The sequence below is a fragment of the Erinaceus europaeus genome, chromosome 7 (genome assembly GCF_950295315.1).
Source record: "Erinaceus europaeus chromosome 7, mEriEur2.1, whole genome shotgun sequence".
Lineage (NCBI taxonomy): Eukaryota > Metazoa > Chordata > Mammalia > Eulipotyphla > Erinaceidae > Erinaceus > Erinaceus europaeus.
Genome location: NC_080168.1, coordinates 51,098,658 through 51,116,327, shown reverse-complemented (window position 1 = coordinate 51,116,327; position 17,670 = coordinate 51,098,658). Strand labels below are relative to the sequence as shown.

General features: G+C 43.7%; 1 protein-coding gene across 3 annotated transcripts in view; it reads left to right on the top strand.

Annotated features, from left to right (window-relative positions):
* GRIN2B (glutamate ionotropic receptor NMDA type subunit 2B) overlaps nt 1-17,670 on the top strand; it is a 494,586-nt gene that overhangs the window by 378,993 nt on the left and 97,923 nt on the right. For all 3 annotated transcript variants that reach the window (XM_060194403.1, XM_060194405.1, XM_060194404.1), the window contains one exon: nt 951-1,065. In XM_060194403.1, the coding sequence (XP_060050386.1) occupies nt 951-1,065 (115 nt within the window). The remainder of the gene's footprint in view (nt 1-950; nt 1,066-17,670) is intronic.

The window sequence follows — 17,670 nt, the reverse complement described above, 5'->3', positions numbered from 1 at the left end:
TCAACACAATTTTTTGGATAATTTGTTCGGTCTCCTTGAAAAATGTCATTGGGATTTTGATAAATTCTATTTTGACATACTCTATAGATAATTTTTGGTAAGATGTCCATTTTAATAATTATTCTTCTTCTGGTCCATGAACATTGGGCATTCTTTGTGTCACTTTCTATTTCTTTGAACAATGTCCCATAGTTTTCACTATAAAGATCCTTCACTTTATTTGTTAGATTCACTCCAAGTCATTTTATCTTTTATGGCTCAACTGTAAATGGAATCTCTTCCTTTATTACTTTTTTTCTATGACTCATCATTTGTGTAGAAATGCCACAGACTATCTATGACAAGACAAGACCAGCTTTAAAAAGACTGTTTTAGATATAGTAAGTTAGACACAACACTCATGGTAACCACAAAACAAACAGAAAAAATGGAGCAGAGTTCCATAGAAGGTACAATGAATTCAGTGAAAAAATGACTGTATAGAAGACCATCCACACATATGACAAAAAGAAGCAAATGGGCAAAGAAACAATAAAAATATGAAACAACCAGAAAATAAAAATTATAATGGATATAAGTGAGCCACATGTGTCATTAATTATCCTAACTGTTGAAGAACTAAATGATTTTAATAAGTTGTACAGGCCTGATAGTGTAGGTTTCTTTATTTAGCTCTCCTCCATTTTTTTGCAGATAGTAGAAAAATTGATGTATATAAGGCTAAGTAATTTTCAAAGCTTTAGATTATAGTCAAGCTCAGAACCCTTACTGTGCATTATATCATCTGTCCATGTTGTTCCTGTTCTGTAGAAAATTGGGTACTGCTGTGGATTTCAGTGGAGCCAGATTTCAGTGTTGCTGTATCTACGTGTCTGCTTCTAACCACATCCTATCATCTCCTTGGCATCCCCCTTCATACTTTTAACCTTCCCTTGATTTTGTCTTTACAGGTATCTGATCAATGTTACTTTTGAGGGGAGAAACCTGTCCTTCAGTGAAGATGGCTACCAAATGCACCCGAAGCTGGTGATCATCCTTCTGAACAAGGAGAGGAAGTGGGAGCGGGTAGGACATGTCTTTGGCTATTCTCCAGCAAAGCTGAGGGCTTGAGCTGTAAAACTTTGCAGCATGTTCAAGGAGAACAAGTCCTTGGTTTGGGTCTCTGGGATAGGGAACTCATGATTGATACTTTAAAAACACAGGAGAAGCCATTCCCCACACTTGCTTCTTCTCTGTCTTGCTGCTTTAAAGAGTTGACTTCTTTTGCCATTTTTTATTGGTTAGTGTTCACAGAATCATAACTGCTTTAGTGGAAGAGTCTGCATGTCTCATATAGCAACAGAATCAGTCAGCAAATAATTAGCCATTTTTAATGCATTGTAAACCCTAGTTGGTGAGCAGACAGCCTGAATTTGCTATGGATAGGTCTCTGCCTTAACTGTTGATACATTCTTCTCAAAATCTCCCAGTGCTGCTGACTGCAGTGTCTGACACTGTTGCAGTGCATGCCCGATGGCCTGGGTCCAATTCACAGATCCTCTGCCACTCAGGACAGTCTGTGCCTTCACTTCTCCATCTGTAAAGTGGAGAGAAGAATAACAATACCATGATCAAGAGTTGTCAGGAGGGTTGCTCTCATTCACACATGTCAAGGAATGAGAAAGGTAGGGCTCACCAAGAGGTCTCAGTAGCCTCTATCTAGCTTGCACTATGATGTCTTGTTCCTAGCTGAATGTGACTATTCCCCAGAAATATCAGCACTGAGCTTTCTGCAAGTATGTGCTGCAAGGTGTGTGTGTCCATCAAGATACTCTGAGGATAAATAAGTTTGGAAGATGCCACCTACTTTTTGTCATTCAGCAAGGGTCTCATGCCGACGACAGAATCTAGTAGCACTCAAAACTTCAGAGGAATCTAACGGCAAAGAAATATCCTTAATGTTCTTGAAGCTGGCATTTCCCCAAATTAATTTCTAGCAGGACCCTTTGATGATGATGATGATATCTATATTCTGGGGAGCACACCTTGGGAAATAGTGGTTTTAGGCCATATCTGTAGACACGATAGGCCACTGGGCTGAGAACAGGTTTCTTCTTGCTGGTATGACCAGAGTGGAAAGATAACTGTCTGTTTATAGAAAAAGCAGCCAAGGAATGAGGTCATATATCCACTTTTCAAAATTGCAGTCTTATTCCTGTGACCCTGGGATGGGGATGTGACTATTGCCTATGAGCCTGGATGAGTGTTGGTTAAGGTTCCTCCCCCTGCTGAGTTAGCATTTGGTCAGAAATGGTTGTTCTCCAGCTCCTTCTCTTCACTCCAATCAAGATGCTTCTCTGTCGCTGTGGAAGAAACATAATTTAACAAGTGTGGTGGAGGGTGGAGGGTGGTGGTGCACCTATTTTCGTACATAGGCTGCAATATGTAAGAACCCAGGTTCAAACTCCCATTCCCCACCTGCAGGGGCAGTACAGAACTGCAGATGTCTTTCTCTCTATATATCTCCATTTCCCTTCTCAGTGTCTCTCTATCCTATCAAATAAATAAAAATTATAAAAAAGAAAGAAATGCACTGGAATGTTAGGGCATAGTGTGTGTGTGTGTTAAGAGGAGATATTAATATTAGAGTGTACTTATATCAGGAAATGTCCAGCTGGGATGACTTTTTTTGCCTCCAGGGTTATTGCTGGGGCTCAGTGCCTGCACCATGAATCCATTGCTCCTGGAGGCCATTGTTTTCCCTTTGTTGCCCTTGTTGTTGTAGCCTTGTTGCGGTTGTTATTGTTGATGTTGTTCATTGTTGGGTAGGACAGAGAGAAATGGAGAGAGGAGGGGAAGGCAGGGGGAGAGAAAGATAGACATCTGCAGACTTGACTTGCTTAACCACCTGTGAAGCCACTCCCCTGCAGGTGGGGAGCCGGGGGCTCGAACCTGGATCCTCACGTCAGTCCTTGCACTTTGCGCCACGTGCGCTTAACCTGCTGCGCTACCACCCAGCCCCCCTGGGATGGCTTTTATGCAGTTGTCTCATGGTTGCTGTGTCAGAGATGGGCAGATCATCATTGTCCAGCCTTAGAGACTCCACTGACTGTCTCCCACTTCTCAACACCTGAATCCTAGGTTATGGGCCCAACCCTTTCCCAAACTCTCCCCATTGGGGGTTTGAGCCTTTGCTCTCCTTAGAAACTATTCCTATACTCTGGCTCTTGTGTTTATTACTTACTTTTCAGAGAATCTGAGAACTACATGTATTTCTTAATGGGTCACTCATGTCTTTTTTAATGGGTCACTCAGTCCCTGGTGCTCATTTTAATCCACTCAAATCATGTTGGGCATGGCTGCTAGAATGAACTTCCCAAGACACAATTCTGGTGCCACTCTTTCTCTGCTCAAAAACTGTTCAATTTCTGTGGGGTATGGATTGGGCTCAGCCTCTGTCTGTTGTTGCATTTGAAGTTCCAGTTTACCCTTCAAGGCCCATCTTCTCCTCCCTTTTATTTCCCACATCACCACATAGCTGCCCTGGCCTCCTCTCTTTTTCCAAGAAGATGCCTAGCTATGTTTTTCTCTGTGTAAAGTGTACCTTGATGTTTCCATTTCCTGGAATTAATGAGCCTTTACCACAATGACAACTGTCCTTTGAAGCTTCCTCCTACCTGATCTTTGATATGGAGGCTATCACGCTCCTGTCCTGTGGCCTTTGCCCATACCTCTGCAGCCCTCCCACTTGGTCTCTACCTGTGTTCCAGTTTCCTGGACTGGCTTCTGGGGGCAGGATCCATGACCCCCACTCCAGCAGCCTGCATAAGTGCCCTGCAGAGAGTACTTCAGTAAATGTGCATGGATGAATGAAAATCATCCCATGATACATGAGTCTAAAATCTATGCAGCAGAATCCAGTCAATGCCATTGCTGTTGATACAGTAGCACTTGGGTGGGGTAGGGTGAATGCAGATAAAATTCTTTATGTCAACTGATTGCATTTTCATGGATCACATATATGTTTAATTTATTTTTTATGAGAGAGAATGCACATAAATACTCTATTATATACAGTGCCAGATAGAAAGCCAAGGTGCTCACTGAGTACAAGCATGTGCTCTGCCCCCCAGCAACCTCCCCTGCCCACAGAGACAGTCTGTTAAATGTACTAAGAGACTATGTTGTGTAAAAGGGTTCTGTGGTGAATGTTACTCTAAAGCACTTGGGGAGGTGTTAGAATCATAGAGTAGAACATTTTCTTATTGACCCAGAGCTCCCAAAGCCTGTCAGTCCCCAAACTTGGAGGCTGAATTTTTTTAAAGCTTACTTGTGGGTCTAAGAGAATATCAGACAAGGTTCTGGGCATGTCTGGAATGGGATACAGTTGCACCTTGTGGTATGATGCTTTTCCTACCACTGCTACCAAGTTCTCAGGAACCTAGTACCACTGGCAAAGGTTTCTTATAGCCCATAGAAGACCCAGTATCTGGGAGTGGATCCCAGTGAGGGGCAAGCACCAGAGTGAAGGTACAGAGAGGAGAGGGGAGACAGGGAGAGGCACAGGCAAGGAATCTGGAATTGTGGGGGCCAACTTGTAGAACAAATGAAACTAACATCCTCTTGGCTTCCAGTTATGCCATGTGCCTTTTCCATGTTTCTGGATCTTTCTCTTCTCCTATCTCAAATGATGGTATGCAACTCACAAGACACCAGTTGTAACATCTGGGATTGGAAAGGACCATTGTAAACAGGCAGGCACTCAGAATGGCTACTGAGTGAAGCTGGGGCACAAAGCCCAATGGAGCCCAGCTGGTTTTTCAGGACACTGGCTCCCATGGGTATATTTGTCATTCTTGTCACTTATATCCATCCCATCCCCTCTGAAAACCTTCCCTGATGGCCTGGACCAATACAGCAGCACTTAGCTTTCACAACAGTTCACTAGGACTCTCCTCTATGTGAGGCCCAACTGTGTTTGGCTTATTAGCCTGCTTGTTTATCTTGGGCCTGTTTATATTGGGACAGTTGTTCCCTGGGGGCCCAGGACTTGTTCACTCCAGAATCCCAGTTCTTAGAGAACTAGCCCACTCCCAAAATAATTGTTACATAGAACATTGGCCAGCCATTTCACTCTTGCCTGAAAATCTCCATCTAGACAGCGAGATTGCAGAGATGCTCCACACCTTATTGCCCACTGAGAATGGGAGCCAGGGATTGTGTGTGTGTGTTGGGGGGGGGTGTAAGGGTGGGGAGGAGTATTGTCCTTAACTCAGCTGCTCAAGACTGGCTTCATCCATTCTTGACAAGAAGTCTCCAGTGAGACTCAGAGACTCATAGCTCTTGTTCAGTATTCAGAAGTCATCTCAAAGCTGCTGTCTTACGAGAAAGGAGGAGAGAACAAGCTAGTGTATCGCTCTGACATATGCAATGCCAGGGATTGAACTCAGGTCCTTATGCTGTAAAACTCAAGGCTTTATCCACCGAGCCACCCCCTGACCCCAAGCTCTTGTCTTACAAATGTGTTTCTTTTTGAAAGATGTGAAGTCAAGGCAAACTGGCCCCAGGGTCTGAGCCAGGCCTAGAAGTCAGGAAGGACCAAGTTCAGTCCCCAAGTGGCCCCTCATCAGTAAACTTGAGTCTGTTTCCCTCTTGTAAAGTTGGGCTTGATACAAGGCTGTTAGGAAAATCATAGGGGATTTTATAGTAAAGTAGCAGTTAGTAGTGACTGAAACATAGCCAGTATTCAAGAAATGCCAGTCACTAGTGACTTTGGCAGTTGTGCTTGGGCATGATTAAAAGCCAGAAGGCACCAAAGAGCACCCAGTAGAAAGAATGTCCTCTTGCTGTCACCTGTGGTGGCACCAGGCTCCTCCCCAGAGCAGTTACTGTCCTAGTGTTTTATATATTTCCTCCAAAAAATACTCCAAGCACACACACGGTATATATTGAGTTGTCAGAAAGTCATGACACATTTTTGAATAAAAAGACATAGAAAAATAGATCATGACTTTTCTGACAGTCCAATATTTATTCAACCTCTTTAAAAATATCACCTGTCTTTAGGAATCTTTACTGGAATCCTAGATGGGTAGCCATGAAAGTGGTGAGGAAAGGGACTAGAAGAGTAAAGAGATCTCCAGGTCAGAAATAATGTCTCCAGAAAGCCAAGTTCAACTTTCTGGGGAGTAGGGATATGGAGAACATTGTAAAGAAACACACACACACACACACACACACACACACACACACACACACACACATTGAGAGAGAGAGAGAGAGAGAGAGACTCCTCACACAGAGCATGGCAAACTAGAATGGACAAGGATGATTTTTAAAAAAGCATGTGATATGTGTACAGATAGTTCATCTGTCAGTCTCTCTGGACAGGACAAGGGGGCAGCTGTGTACAGTTGGATTAAAAATAGTCTAGCACAGAGAAGCTGTATCCTGACTTTGGTCTTTGTCAGAGCCTCTCATGATTGCTTTCATTGCTATTGCTCTCTGCTTTCATTTCATCATCCCTAAAATGGGGGTAATAAAAATGAAAATGCAGAGGGGGTGTGTTCTGAGTAATGACTTCAAGAAGTGATGACACTGCTTTTTTCACGCTGTAAGACACAAACAGGACTTAAAGGGACGAGGCAGGGCAGACTCACAGGAGAGCACGGGTGGCTGCGTCTCCGCTTGTCTTTTCCCCACAGAGACAAGAGGTGGGGGGTGGGGGGCAAGTGGTGACACACATGATTAAGAACATACACTACAGTGCACAAAGACCCAGGTTCAAACCTCCCCCCGTTCCCACCTGCAGGGGGAAAGCTTCATGAGTGGTGAAGCAGTGCTGTATGTGTCTCTCTTCCTCTCTCAATTTCCCTCTGCCTCTATCCAATAATAATAAAATAATAAATTTTAAAAAGGAAAATAAATCACTTAAAAAGAAAGAGACAAAAGGCAGACTTCATAAACCCTCTCTTCTCCCTCCTAAAATGTTCTTCTGATATAGATGAAAATCATGGGCTCACCAACCCTGGTTATTATCTTGGGCCTACAATACTGTGCTATCGCAGCCCAATCCACCAGGAGTGCTAGAAGCAGAAATACTGGGTCAACATCACTGGGCTCAGGCTAGAGTGCATGGACTAATGAGTGAGCCAGCTGGAGAGGGAGAACAGTAATAAAACAAGAGAGGGAATACCCCCAATAAACCACAGCAGTACCATCAACTTCCCAAGACAAAATGTTATAGCAGCATCTGGAGCCGGGGACCAGTGAAACAGGTTAGTGGCTACTTCCATGAACCTTTGGCAGCAAGGTAAGCAGGAGGGTGCCTGAGCATCACCCTGAGCAGATTCTAGAATGAGCAAAGTGGGGGTCGATGGGGGTGTGGCAGACAACACTTGAAAGCTGTTGACTGACAAAACAGCCTCTTCATGGTTATCCTGTATGTACACAACACCCCCCCCCCCAAGAACCACTGGGATTGGTCTCTCACTCTATGTGATCAGCTCCGTGTAAGACATAACTGAGTACAATGAGCGGTGCTCAGATGGGCCTGAACATGTCTGTCTATACTGTGTTCTGCCTCCCAGCAGCCCCCCCACACACCCCCAGAGTTGTGTCAGAAAACAGTGTACAGGGTGACTGCGGAGGTGAGAAAGCACTCCACATGCAAGAAGTGTTTGTTCTGGCTCTCCTAGTGCCTTGCCATTTGACAACAGGCTATTTTTACAGACTTTGAAGCAAGCCCTGATATGCATCATTGGATTAAGGGATTAGAAAACAGGACCCATGGAGAAAGTCTGTGGGAATCTGGGTCATTAGGAGAAGAAGAAAAGGCAAGGAGGTGATGGCTTACTCTCTTTAAATGTATGAAGAATGATCATACTGAGAGTTGAGATCAGCTGCTCGCCAGCACCTCTGAGACAGGACCAATGTAATGGGCTTAAGATCAAGCAGGGGGGATTTACATGAGCTATAGGGAGAGTCTCCTGACAGGGAGAGCTGTTGAATAAAAGGCTGCTGGCAACACAGTGTGGGTGACTTTGGGAGTTGGAGAAACTGGGTCTGCCTTCCTCTCTGAAATGTTCATCCCTAGAACAACAGTGCATGAGCAGTGTTGTTTCAAGAGGCTGCTATTCTGCCTTTCTCTCCCACCTCACCCCCTCAGTAGTCCCACACGTAAGTACTGAGCACTTGTCATGAGCCAAACATTTCTTCCACCAGATAAACCTAGTGGCCAGTGGTGAAGATGGGCTGATTGATGTGACACTTAGCATTTCTAGAAACAAAGGTGATTTTTTTTTTAAGAAAGGAGATATTAACAAAACCTTAGGATAGGAGGGGTACAACTCCACACAATTCCCACCACCCAGTCTCCATATCCCATCCCCTCCCCTGATAACTATCCCATTCTCTATCCCTCTGGGAGCATGGACCCAGGGTCCTTGTGGGTTGCAGAAGGTGGAAGGTCTGGCTTCTGTAATTGATTCCCCACTGAACATGGGCGTTGACTAGTTGATCCATACTCCCAGTCTGCCTCTCTCTTTCCCTAGTAGGGTGGGTCTCCTTATCTTACTGTTTGAAGTAGTCTAGTAGTCGAGTGACTTTTTTCATGTTGCTTGGTAAGTATGGACACCATGATACAAGATCATATATTTACGTTGTTTTTCCAAGTGATGATCATCAAACATCCATGTAAGCATTCCCTTCTTATTCTTTGGGTCCAGGGACCATAGCCTGCCCTGCACCCTTTTTGGAGTATTTACTTGCACCCTTTCAGATGAGGCTTAGGAACAGACTGCCAGAGACCAGCCTGGAGGAGAAGGAGGTGGTGTGCCTTTCTCCCTTGGAAGTCTCAACACCACAGTCAGACTCAGCCCACAGTGTGGGCCTGCCCCCACCCCATACCCACCACCCAGCTACATTTGTAAAATCATTCAGAGAAGAGTAGGACCAATTGGGGGAATAGACTTCAGAAATGTCATTTCCGAGAGGTTAGCTATCTTCATGTGCTTGTCATCAGCCACTGAATGAAAAGTAGAAAAGCCCAAGATAACCTTGGTTGACTTTGCCTTTGAAGCCTCTACATGCTAATGAGAAGAAAAGGTAGAACGGAACCCTGAGACAGAAGACTCTGCCTTGGCTTCCAGAAATCAGAAAGAGGGAATTACCCCTAGTCCCAAATAAAAAAAAAAAAATGCTTGCATTTTTTTCCTTTATTTTATTTATAAAAAGGGAACACTGACAAAACCATAGGATGAGGGGTACAACTCCACACAATTCCCACCACCAGAACTCCGCATCCCATCCCCTCCCCTCATAGGTCTCCCATTTTTAACCCTCTGGGAGAATGAACCCAAGGTCACCAAGGGATACAGAAGGTGGAAGGTCTGGCTTCTGTAATTTGCTTCCCTGCTGAACATGGGTGTTGACAGGTCGATCCATACTCCCAGCCTGCCTCTCTCTTTCCCTAGTGGAGCGGGGCTCTGGGGAAGCAGAGTTCCAGGACATATTGATGGGGTTGTCTGTCCAGGGAAGTCTAGTTGGCATCATGCTAGCACCTGGAACCTGGTGTCTGAAAAGAGAGTTAACATACAAAGCCAAACAAATTGTTGACCAGTCATGAACCTAAAAGCTGCAGTAGTGCAGATGAAGAGTTGGAGGGTCCTCTATTTTGTAGATAGCTAGTAGGCATATTTTAGTTATATTCCAAAGGGCCTGTAGCTATACTAGTTTTGTTTTTTTTTTTTCCCCAGAGCCTGAAATCTGATATGCAAGTAGATCCAAGTTATTGTCTGGGAGATGATGTCATGGCTGGAAAAAGGACCAGAAAGCTGGATCAGGGGAGAGAGTAAGCTCCCTAATATGGAAAAGGGGTATAAATATTGTTGACTATAGACCCCATTGATTTGATGTGATCTGGGGCCCATATTCAGCTTAGGAGCCTATGTGACCTCTGCATCCCTATAGATCTGAACTTACATTCTGTGGTCATAAGTAGGAATGTTCCAAGCTGCCCCAATATAAGGACCCATCTTCTTCAGGTGTAGCATAGAGTATGTTGTCCATCCTCCCTTCAGAGGATGGAACATTCTCTACTGTTGTTAATCCATGTTGAGGGCAAGGTCCTATGGGGGCCAACAAAAGGGTCTACATTGTTGTTCCTGATAGAGATGATCGGTAACAATGGAGAGAGGTATTTTTCGAGATCTAGGCCTATCATGTCTGTTTGGGAATCTCAGGACTCCCTGAATATGGCCCCAGCTGATGGGGTGGCCTGATAGTGACTAAAGATTCATCCTTAAAGTATGCCAGTCTCTTGCCCTTATTCAGCTTTTTCAGTTCCTGCTTTGATAAGAAGGGCTTTGGAGTGAGTGTGAGGGGAAGTGTAATAGGAAGTAGGTGAGGAGGGTATCTAAATCTAAATAGACACTATTTCATTATGAACTTTATACTGACTCACTACAGACTATTGTATAATTTTGCTTTCAGGTATATATTTTGCCCTAATTTATAGATATGTATGAACATATGCACTATCTCACGGGACCTGGTCTGTATCTAGGTTATGAGACTTAGTGAACCACCTGGAATGGAATTAGAGAATACTATGAAAGGAAAGGCCTCACCTGAGTAATGAAACTGAAGGGTTGATATTCCACATCAGATATCTCTGGACATAATCTGAAGTGAAGCATGCTGAGGTGGTACTCCTTGTGTTGATTAGGCTGGGATCAGTGCATGCAATATCATTTGGTATGAATTGAGAGAAGCATGCAGGAAAGTGAGCCCCACCCTAGAGGTTCCAGGACTGGGGGAAATGTAACTTCTATAGAGGAAGCAGGAGGTTCCTGCTGTCTTAGGATTTAAGTGAACAATAGATAGTTATTGCTGTACTCACATTATTTGGCAATTGGGTTAACTTTGAAATATCACTTTGTTAGAATTTGCTGTATCATACACAACATCACCATAATTTATGTCCTTTGACATTATTTGTATATAGCTATACCACCGGTTGCTTCTGTTCTCCCTGGTCTAAGCTTTTTTTTTTCTTTATTTATTTCCTTTTGTTGCCCTTGTTGTTTTATTGTTGTAGTTATCATTGATGTTTTTGTTGTTGTTGTTGGATAGGACAGAGAGAAATGGAGAGAGGAAGGAAAGACAGAGGGGGAGAGAAAGACAGACACCTGCAGACCTGCTTCACCACTTGTGAAGTGACTCCCCTGCAGGTGGGAAGCCAGGGGCTTGACAGGGATGCTTATGCTGGTCCTTGTGCTTAAGCTACTTGTGCTTAACCCACTGCGCTACTGCCCAACTCCCTGGTCTAAGCTTTTAAGAGAGTCAACATATCAAAGACTCAGCCTATAGTCTGTTCATTAAAAAGTTTGAGACAGGCAGTCTGGCAGTAATGCAGCAGGTTAAGTGCATATGGCGCAAAGTGCAAGGACCTGCATAAGGGTCCCTGTTCGAGCCCCCAGCTCCCCTCCTGCAAGGGAGTCCTTCACAGGCGGTGAAGTAGGTCTTCAGGTGTCTGTCTTTCTCTCACCCTCTGTCTTGCACTCCTCTCTCCATTTCTTTCTGTCCTATCTAACAACAGTGGCATCAATAACAATAATAACCAGAACAATAATGAAAAACAAGAGCAACAAAAGGGAAAATAAATATTTAAAAAATTTAAGTTTGAGACATTCAATCAATTTTCCCCTCTCATATTAGTGATTTGTATTACTACAAATTAATAAGAGTGTACATAAACACCATTCCCTCCATGAAAATACTGTCCCACCCTATCCTCCCCTACCCCATCCTCCCCCACCTCTTGAAGCCAAACATACACCCTCACCCTCAAACCAGGGTTTTTACCTCGGGGCCCTGCTCCAGATTCAGTCAAATCCTCCTTTTAGTTTCCCTTTCTGTTCTGCTTTCTCAACTTCTGTTTCTGAGTGGGATCATCCCATCCTCATCTTTGTCTTTCTGACTTAGCTCACTTAACATAATTCTTGCTAGCTCCATGCAAGATGGGTTAGAGAAGGTGGGTTCATTTTTCTTAATAGCTGCATAGCATTCCACTGTGCATATATACCACAGCTTTCTCAGCCACTCACCTGTTTTTGGGCACCTAGGTTGCTTCCAGGTTTTAGCTATTACGAATTGTCCTGCTATGAACATAGGTGTACACATAGCCTTTTGGTTGGGTGTTATGGAGTCCTTGGCGTATATCCCTAGGAGAGGAATTACTGGGTCATATGGAAGGTCCATGTCTAGCCTTGTGAGAGTTCTCCAGACTGCTCTCCAGAGAGATTGGACCAATTTACATTCCCACCAGCAGTGCAGAAGGGTTTGTCTGTCCCCACAGCCTCTCCAGCATTTGTTGCTGCTGTCCATTTTGATGTATGCCATTCTCACAGGGGTGAGGTGGTATCTTAATGTTGTCTTTATTTGCATTTCTCTGACAAATCAGTGAGCTGGACCAATTTTTCATGTGTTTGTTACCCTTTGGATCTCTTTTGTAGTGAATGTTCTGTTCATATCCTCTGCCCTTTTGCATATGCAAAAGGAAATTGTTGGGAGCAATGAGAGACATCACGGGAAAGAAAACCATTCTCATTGCTATATTTTCCAGGTGCACAGCCTTTACTGTTTACACTACACTTCCTTGGGGAAAACATTCACAATTATGACCCTATGGGTTCAATGTATGGTGTCTCCTAAGATTTTCCTCTTTCACAGTTTTGATAACATGAACCATTTGTCTTCATTCACCCCAAAGGGAGGGGAGTTGCCACAAATACCAGAATTCTGGTGCGTATTCCAGCCTTTCTGTATTAGGGTACTGGGGGGAAAATCTTTCCCTGTCTAAGGGCTAGAAAAATGTACAGTTTCACAACAGTCTGGCCTGGAACTAAGGGACCTGGGGAATGTTTGACTGTAACATATTTGACACTTAAAGCACCTTACTTTCAATGGGATTCATGAGGAGTTTTTAACATGAATGATCTCATCTGACTCCTATTAAAACTTTGGGTACATGTGGCGCAAAGTGCAAGGACCAGCATAAAGATCCCAGTTCGAGCCCCCAGCTCCCCACCTGTAGGGGAGTCGCTTCACAGGTGGTGAAGCAGATCTGCAGGTGTGTATCTTTCTCTCCCCCTCTCTGTCTTCCCCTCCTCTCTCCATTTCTGTCTGTCCTATCTAACAACGACATCAACGACAACAACAATAATAACTACAACAATAATGAAAAACAACAAGGGCAACAAAAGGGAAAATAAATATAAAAAATAAAAATAAAACTTTGGGTAAGGGACTGGGTGGTGGCGCACCTGTTGAGTGTGTTACAATGCACAAGGACCCAGGTTCAAGCCTGGGTCTCCCACCTGCAGGGGGAAAGCTTCATGAGTGGTGAAGCAGTGCTGCAGGTGTCTCTCTTTTTCTCTCCTTCTCTACCACCTTCTCCCCTCTTGATTACTGGCTATATCTGTATAATAAATAAAAATAATTAAAAACTTTGGGTAACAGTTACTCAGGTTACTAGAGGGAATATAGAGAGCTCACATGGTTTACTCAAAACAGATCATGAGTGTCAGCTCTTGGCTTCATCAGTTCCAGCAGGCCTTTTGTATGGGTTCTGCTAGACCTTCAGAATCAAAGTATGACAATGCCAGGAGGAGGGTTTTGTAAAGGAGAAGACAAATGTCACCATGGAAATATGATATGTTATCTATGAGCCTTTAAACTATGTTCTGAGGTGGACAGAGTACTTCATCATGAGACTGGCTATATTCCAGGTCAACATTTTCCTGAGATTAACAGAAATGAAAAAGGAAGAGGTGGTCGAAGGCAGAGAGGAAGGGAGAAGGAGAATTAAGAAGGATAAATATAGCAACCAAAAAAAGTACCCTGCATCTGTGTATCTCCACATCCCTGCACCTGCTGCCTATTCGTAAACATACATGCACACATGGGCGAATTACAGAGTCAGATGTGGAACCCTGTCTCTTCACTGAGAACCGCAGCAGCCATATTTCTTTCAATACCTGGTCGCAGCTACCTATGGGGACTACAGACCAGGTTTAATTGCATAGAAGGAAAGCGTTCTTGTCCTGTTAAAGTATCTTCCCATATATAGCTTCCTCACAGCCCCATTGATCAGGCATCTGCTGGAAGTGCAGAAAAATGGTGGACATGCCTTGGGGAGTCTAAAATAGCTGACCTACAAAAGAGTCCTTAAATCTTGGTAGGAGAGTGACATGAAATTTTAACTTTGTTTTTACATAAAACACAATCAACCAAATATTTTATGAACTCAACTATCTGAGAGAGAAAGGAGTTTGGGGACCTCATAAAACAAGAGGAAGTCTCATTAAAAAAAAAAAAATATATATATATATATATATATATATATGTATATATATATATATATATGGAGGAAATGGTAGGCCCAAAATTTAACAAATAATCTTGAAGTTCTGTGGTTCATCTTTGTTACTGCAGCATTACTATGAGTGTGACTGTGGGTTTCACTGTGGGGCATTAGTTAAGAGGGATACATTTCTTTCTTTATTTTTTTTCTTTTTGTTTCTTTTTCTTTTTATCAGTGATCTTTATTAATGATTTATAGACAATGGAATTACAACTCTCAGGACAGGGATGAGTGAGTTCAGGGAAAAAAAAGGCCTGTCCTGGTTTAAAATATAAATGCTCTAACTTGCTTGTGGTACATGTAAGTTAAAGACTTGAATAGTTAAAAAGCACTGTCTTTTGATTGTTCACTGCAGTTCACTTTGAAGACTTTAGGGGGTAAGCTGAGAATTCTGAGTGTGGTCTTCAAAATGCATCCATTTACAGACCATCCATTCTCCATGGTACTGAGTTCCCAGCTCCCCTTAGGGTGGTGTCTGAGGTGCTTTTTTCCTGGTTAAAGAGCTTTCTGCTTGTCAGATAATGGAATGAGAAATATAAACTTTTAATGCCTTACATGGATTTATGTATTTCGTTCTGGTGGCATTTTGTTTTGGTTCTGGTATATTTTTCCCTTTGCAAAGGAACCAATATTCCTAAGTGAAGGATTATCCTGGAAGGCTTCATTGTCATGCTCTTTCAAGAGAAACATGAGCGAGCCAATGTCACTTACCTGGGAAAGGAAGGGAGGCTTTAGCAGAAGAAGAGCTCAGCTGGGAGAGCAGGGAAATGAAGGGAAGGGGCATGGGGAAATGAGAAGCAAAGATAAGACAAATGTCCGGTAGAAAGCAAGAAAAGAAAACTGCTTAGTGATTAAAGAAAAAGCAACAGCCAGTATGCAGAGAGCAAGCAAGATGGTTTCAGTAAAGAAAGAGTACACAGGGGCAGGGGATAGATAGCATAATAGTTATGCAAAAGGACTCTCATGCCTGAGACTCCAAGGTCCCAGGTTCAGTCCCCTGTACCACAGTAAGCCAGAGCTGATCAGTGCTCTGGGGGAAAGGTGGAAGCTGTGGTTGCCAGGGCAGGAAATGGGTCACAATTTGATTAGAATTCACATCTTCAAGGTGGTGCAGGTATCTGTCACAGAGTGGAACTTCCCATATCCAGAGAATTATGTAGCACTTGCTTCTCCCTCCTCAAAGATCAAGCCAGCCTTTTCTCTTTCGTCCCTTTCCACCTGCAAGCAGACTCTCCCAGACCAGCAGGAGGAACACTTTTCTTTTTTTTTTCCTGTTACCAGAGTTTCCACTTTTCTCAGACAACTTACCTCTTCATTCAGCCAACTTAGACTGAAGGGTTTCTCAGTGAAGGGACTGTGCAGTTACTAAGAGGAGAAAATACAAGTAAGCAAGATACCCTGTCCTCAGGACAGTCTCTCAAGAAAATGACACAGCCATAACACAGTAGAATGATTTCTGGTAAGAAGCCACTAAAGTGACCACAAAAGAGCCTCCCCTCTTATTTTACTCTGCAGGTGAAGGATTGCCCCTGCACTCTGGTTTCAGTTGTTTTTTTTTTACCACCAGTGTTAGAGCTGGAACTCAGAGACTGTACAACTCTACCACTATTACCAGTGGCCACTTTTTCTCCTCCACCTTTCCTTTCCTTTCCTTTCCTTTCCTTTCCTTTCCTTTCCTTTCCTTTCCTTTCCTTTCCCTTTCCCTTTCCCTTTCCCTTTCCCTTTCCCTTTCCCTTTCCCTTTCCCTTTCCCTTTCCCTTTCCCTTTCCCTTTCCCTTTCCCTTTCCCTTTCCCTTTCCCTTTCCCTTTCCCTTTCCCTTCCCTTCCCTTTCCCTTTCCCTTTCCCCTTCCCCTTCCCCTTCCCCTTCCCCTTCCCCTTCCCCTTCCCCTTCCCCTTCTTCCCCTTCCCCTTCCCCTTTCCTTCCTTTCCCTCCTCTCCCCTCCCCTTCCCTCCCCTCCCCTTTCCTATTTCCTTATTTTCTTCCCTATTTTCTCCTTTCTTCCTCTTTCTCTGTCTCCCTCACTCACTCCCTTCCTCCCCTCTCTCTTTTTTTTTTTCTGTCTTCATCTCCACAAAGGGGGGGGGGGTAATTGAAGTGCATACCTACTGCTTAGGAAGGTATGAACTTTCTCCCTGCAGGGGGCTGAGAGCCTGAACTTCAGTTGTGGTATTGTAACAGGTGCATTGTACTAGGAGTAACACCACCCAGCCCCTTATGCTCTGGTTGAAATGCAGTGCTCAGAATAGTAAGAGCCTTGTTTTCAGAAGTCAAGAAATCATGTTCCACACTGAGTAATGACTCTCTTTTATGTAACAATATTTGTTATTTGTGCCTGTTTCCAGAAGGGTAGTAGTTATTCATTAAGGAAAAGTTTAAAATAGTGAAGGTACATGAATAAATTAAAATTCTATCACCTAGATAGAATTTTTATTTACAGTTGGGTTTCTATCATTCCAACCCAATCCCTCTCTACTATAAGTGCATTTTATAAAATAAAATTGGGAAAGTGTTATGCATGGTATTTTATAATTTTCATTTCCTTTTAACAGTACACCTAGGGTTGTGTGGTGGGGGGAGTGGCTCACAAGTGAGGATCTGGAACTGATCTCCAGCACAACTTGAAATGACAGGGGCATGCTCTGATTGGTATCTCTCTCTCTTTTTCTCTCTCTCTGTAAATAAAGCCAGACACATTATGAATGATAGACCATTAGAAATTCCATTATAATAGAAAACATTTAATGGCATGGAAGAGTAGAGCACTACTTACCCATTCATCTGTTAGCTATTGCTTCTGAGTTATTTCCATTCACCTGTATATCACATGTGCCTAGTGTTCTCTGTCATTCTGTTTAGAAGAATTGCCTATCTGTATGTCACTTGATCACTGTCACCCTACAGCCTCACACATGCATGAAGGTCAGAATCCTGGCCAGAGCCCCTGGGTCTGAGCGTGAATGAGTGGGATATAGGGAGGCCCCTTCCCTGTGGGTGGTGGCCCTCTCCTTCCTCACTTCCCATGAACATCTGGAAGCAAGCATACCAGCAGGTGTTTGGGGCAGTGCCAGGATGCCAGCTTATTCTGGCTCTCCCCACATCACAGAGCACAAACCCCACTCCCCCCACCCCAGGCAAGCATGGCCCCTGGGGACTGGCATGGTAGTTGCAAATCGACCTCCTGATGCTCTCCCTAAATGCCTTTTTAAACACACTCAATAATAGATGAGCACCTGGGCTCCTCTTCTTGGAGGCAAGCTCCAGCAG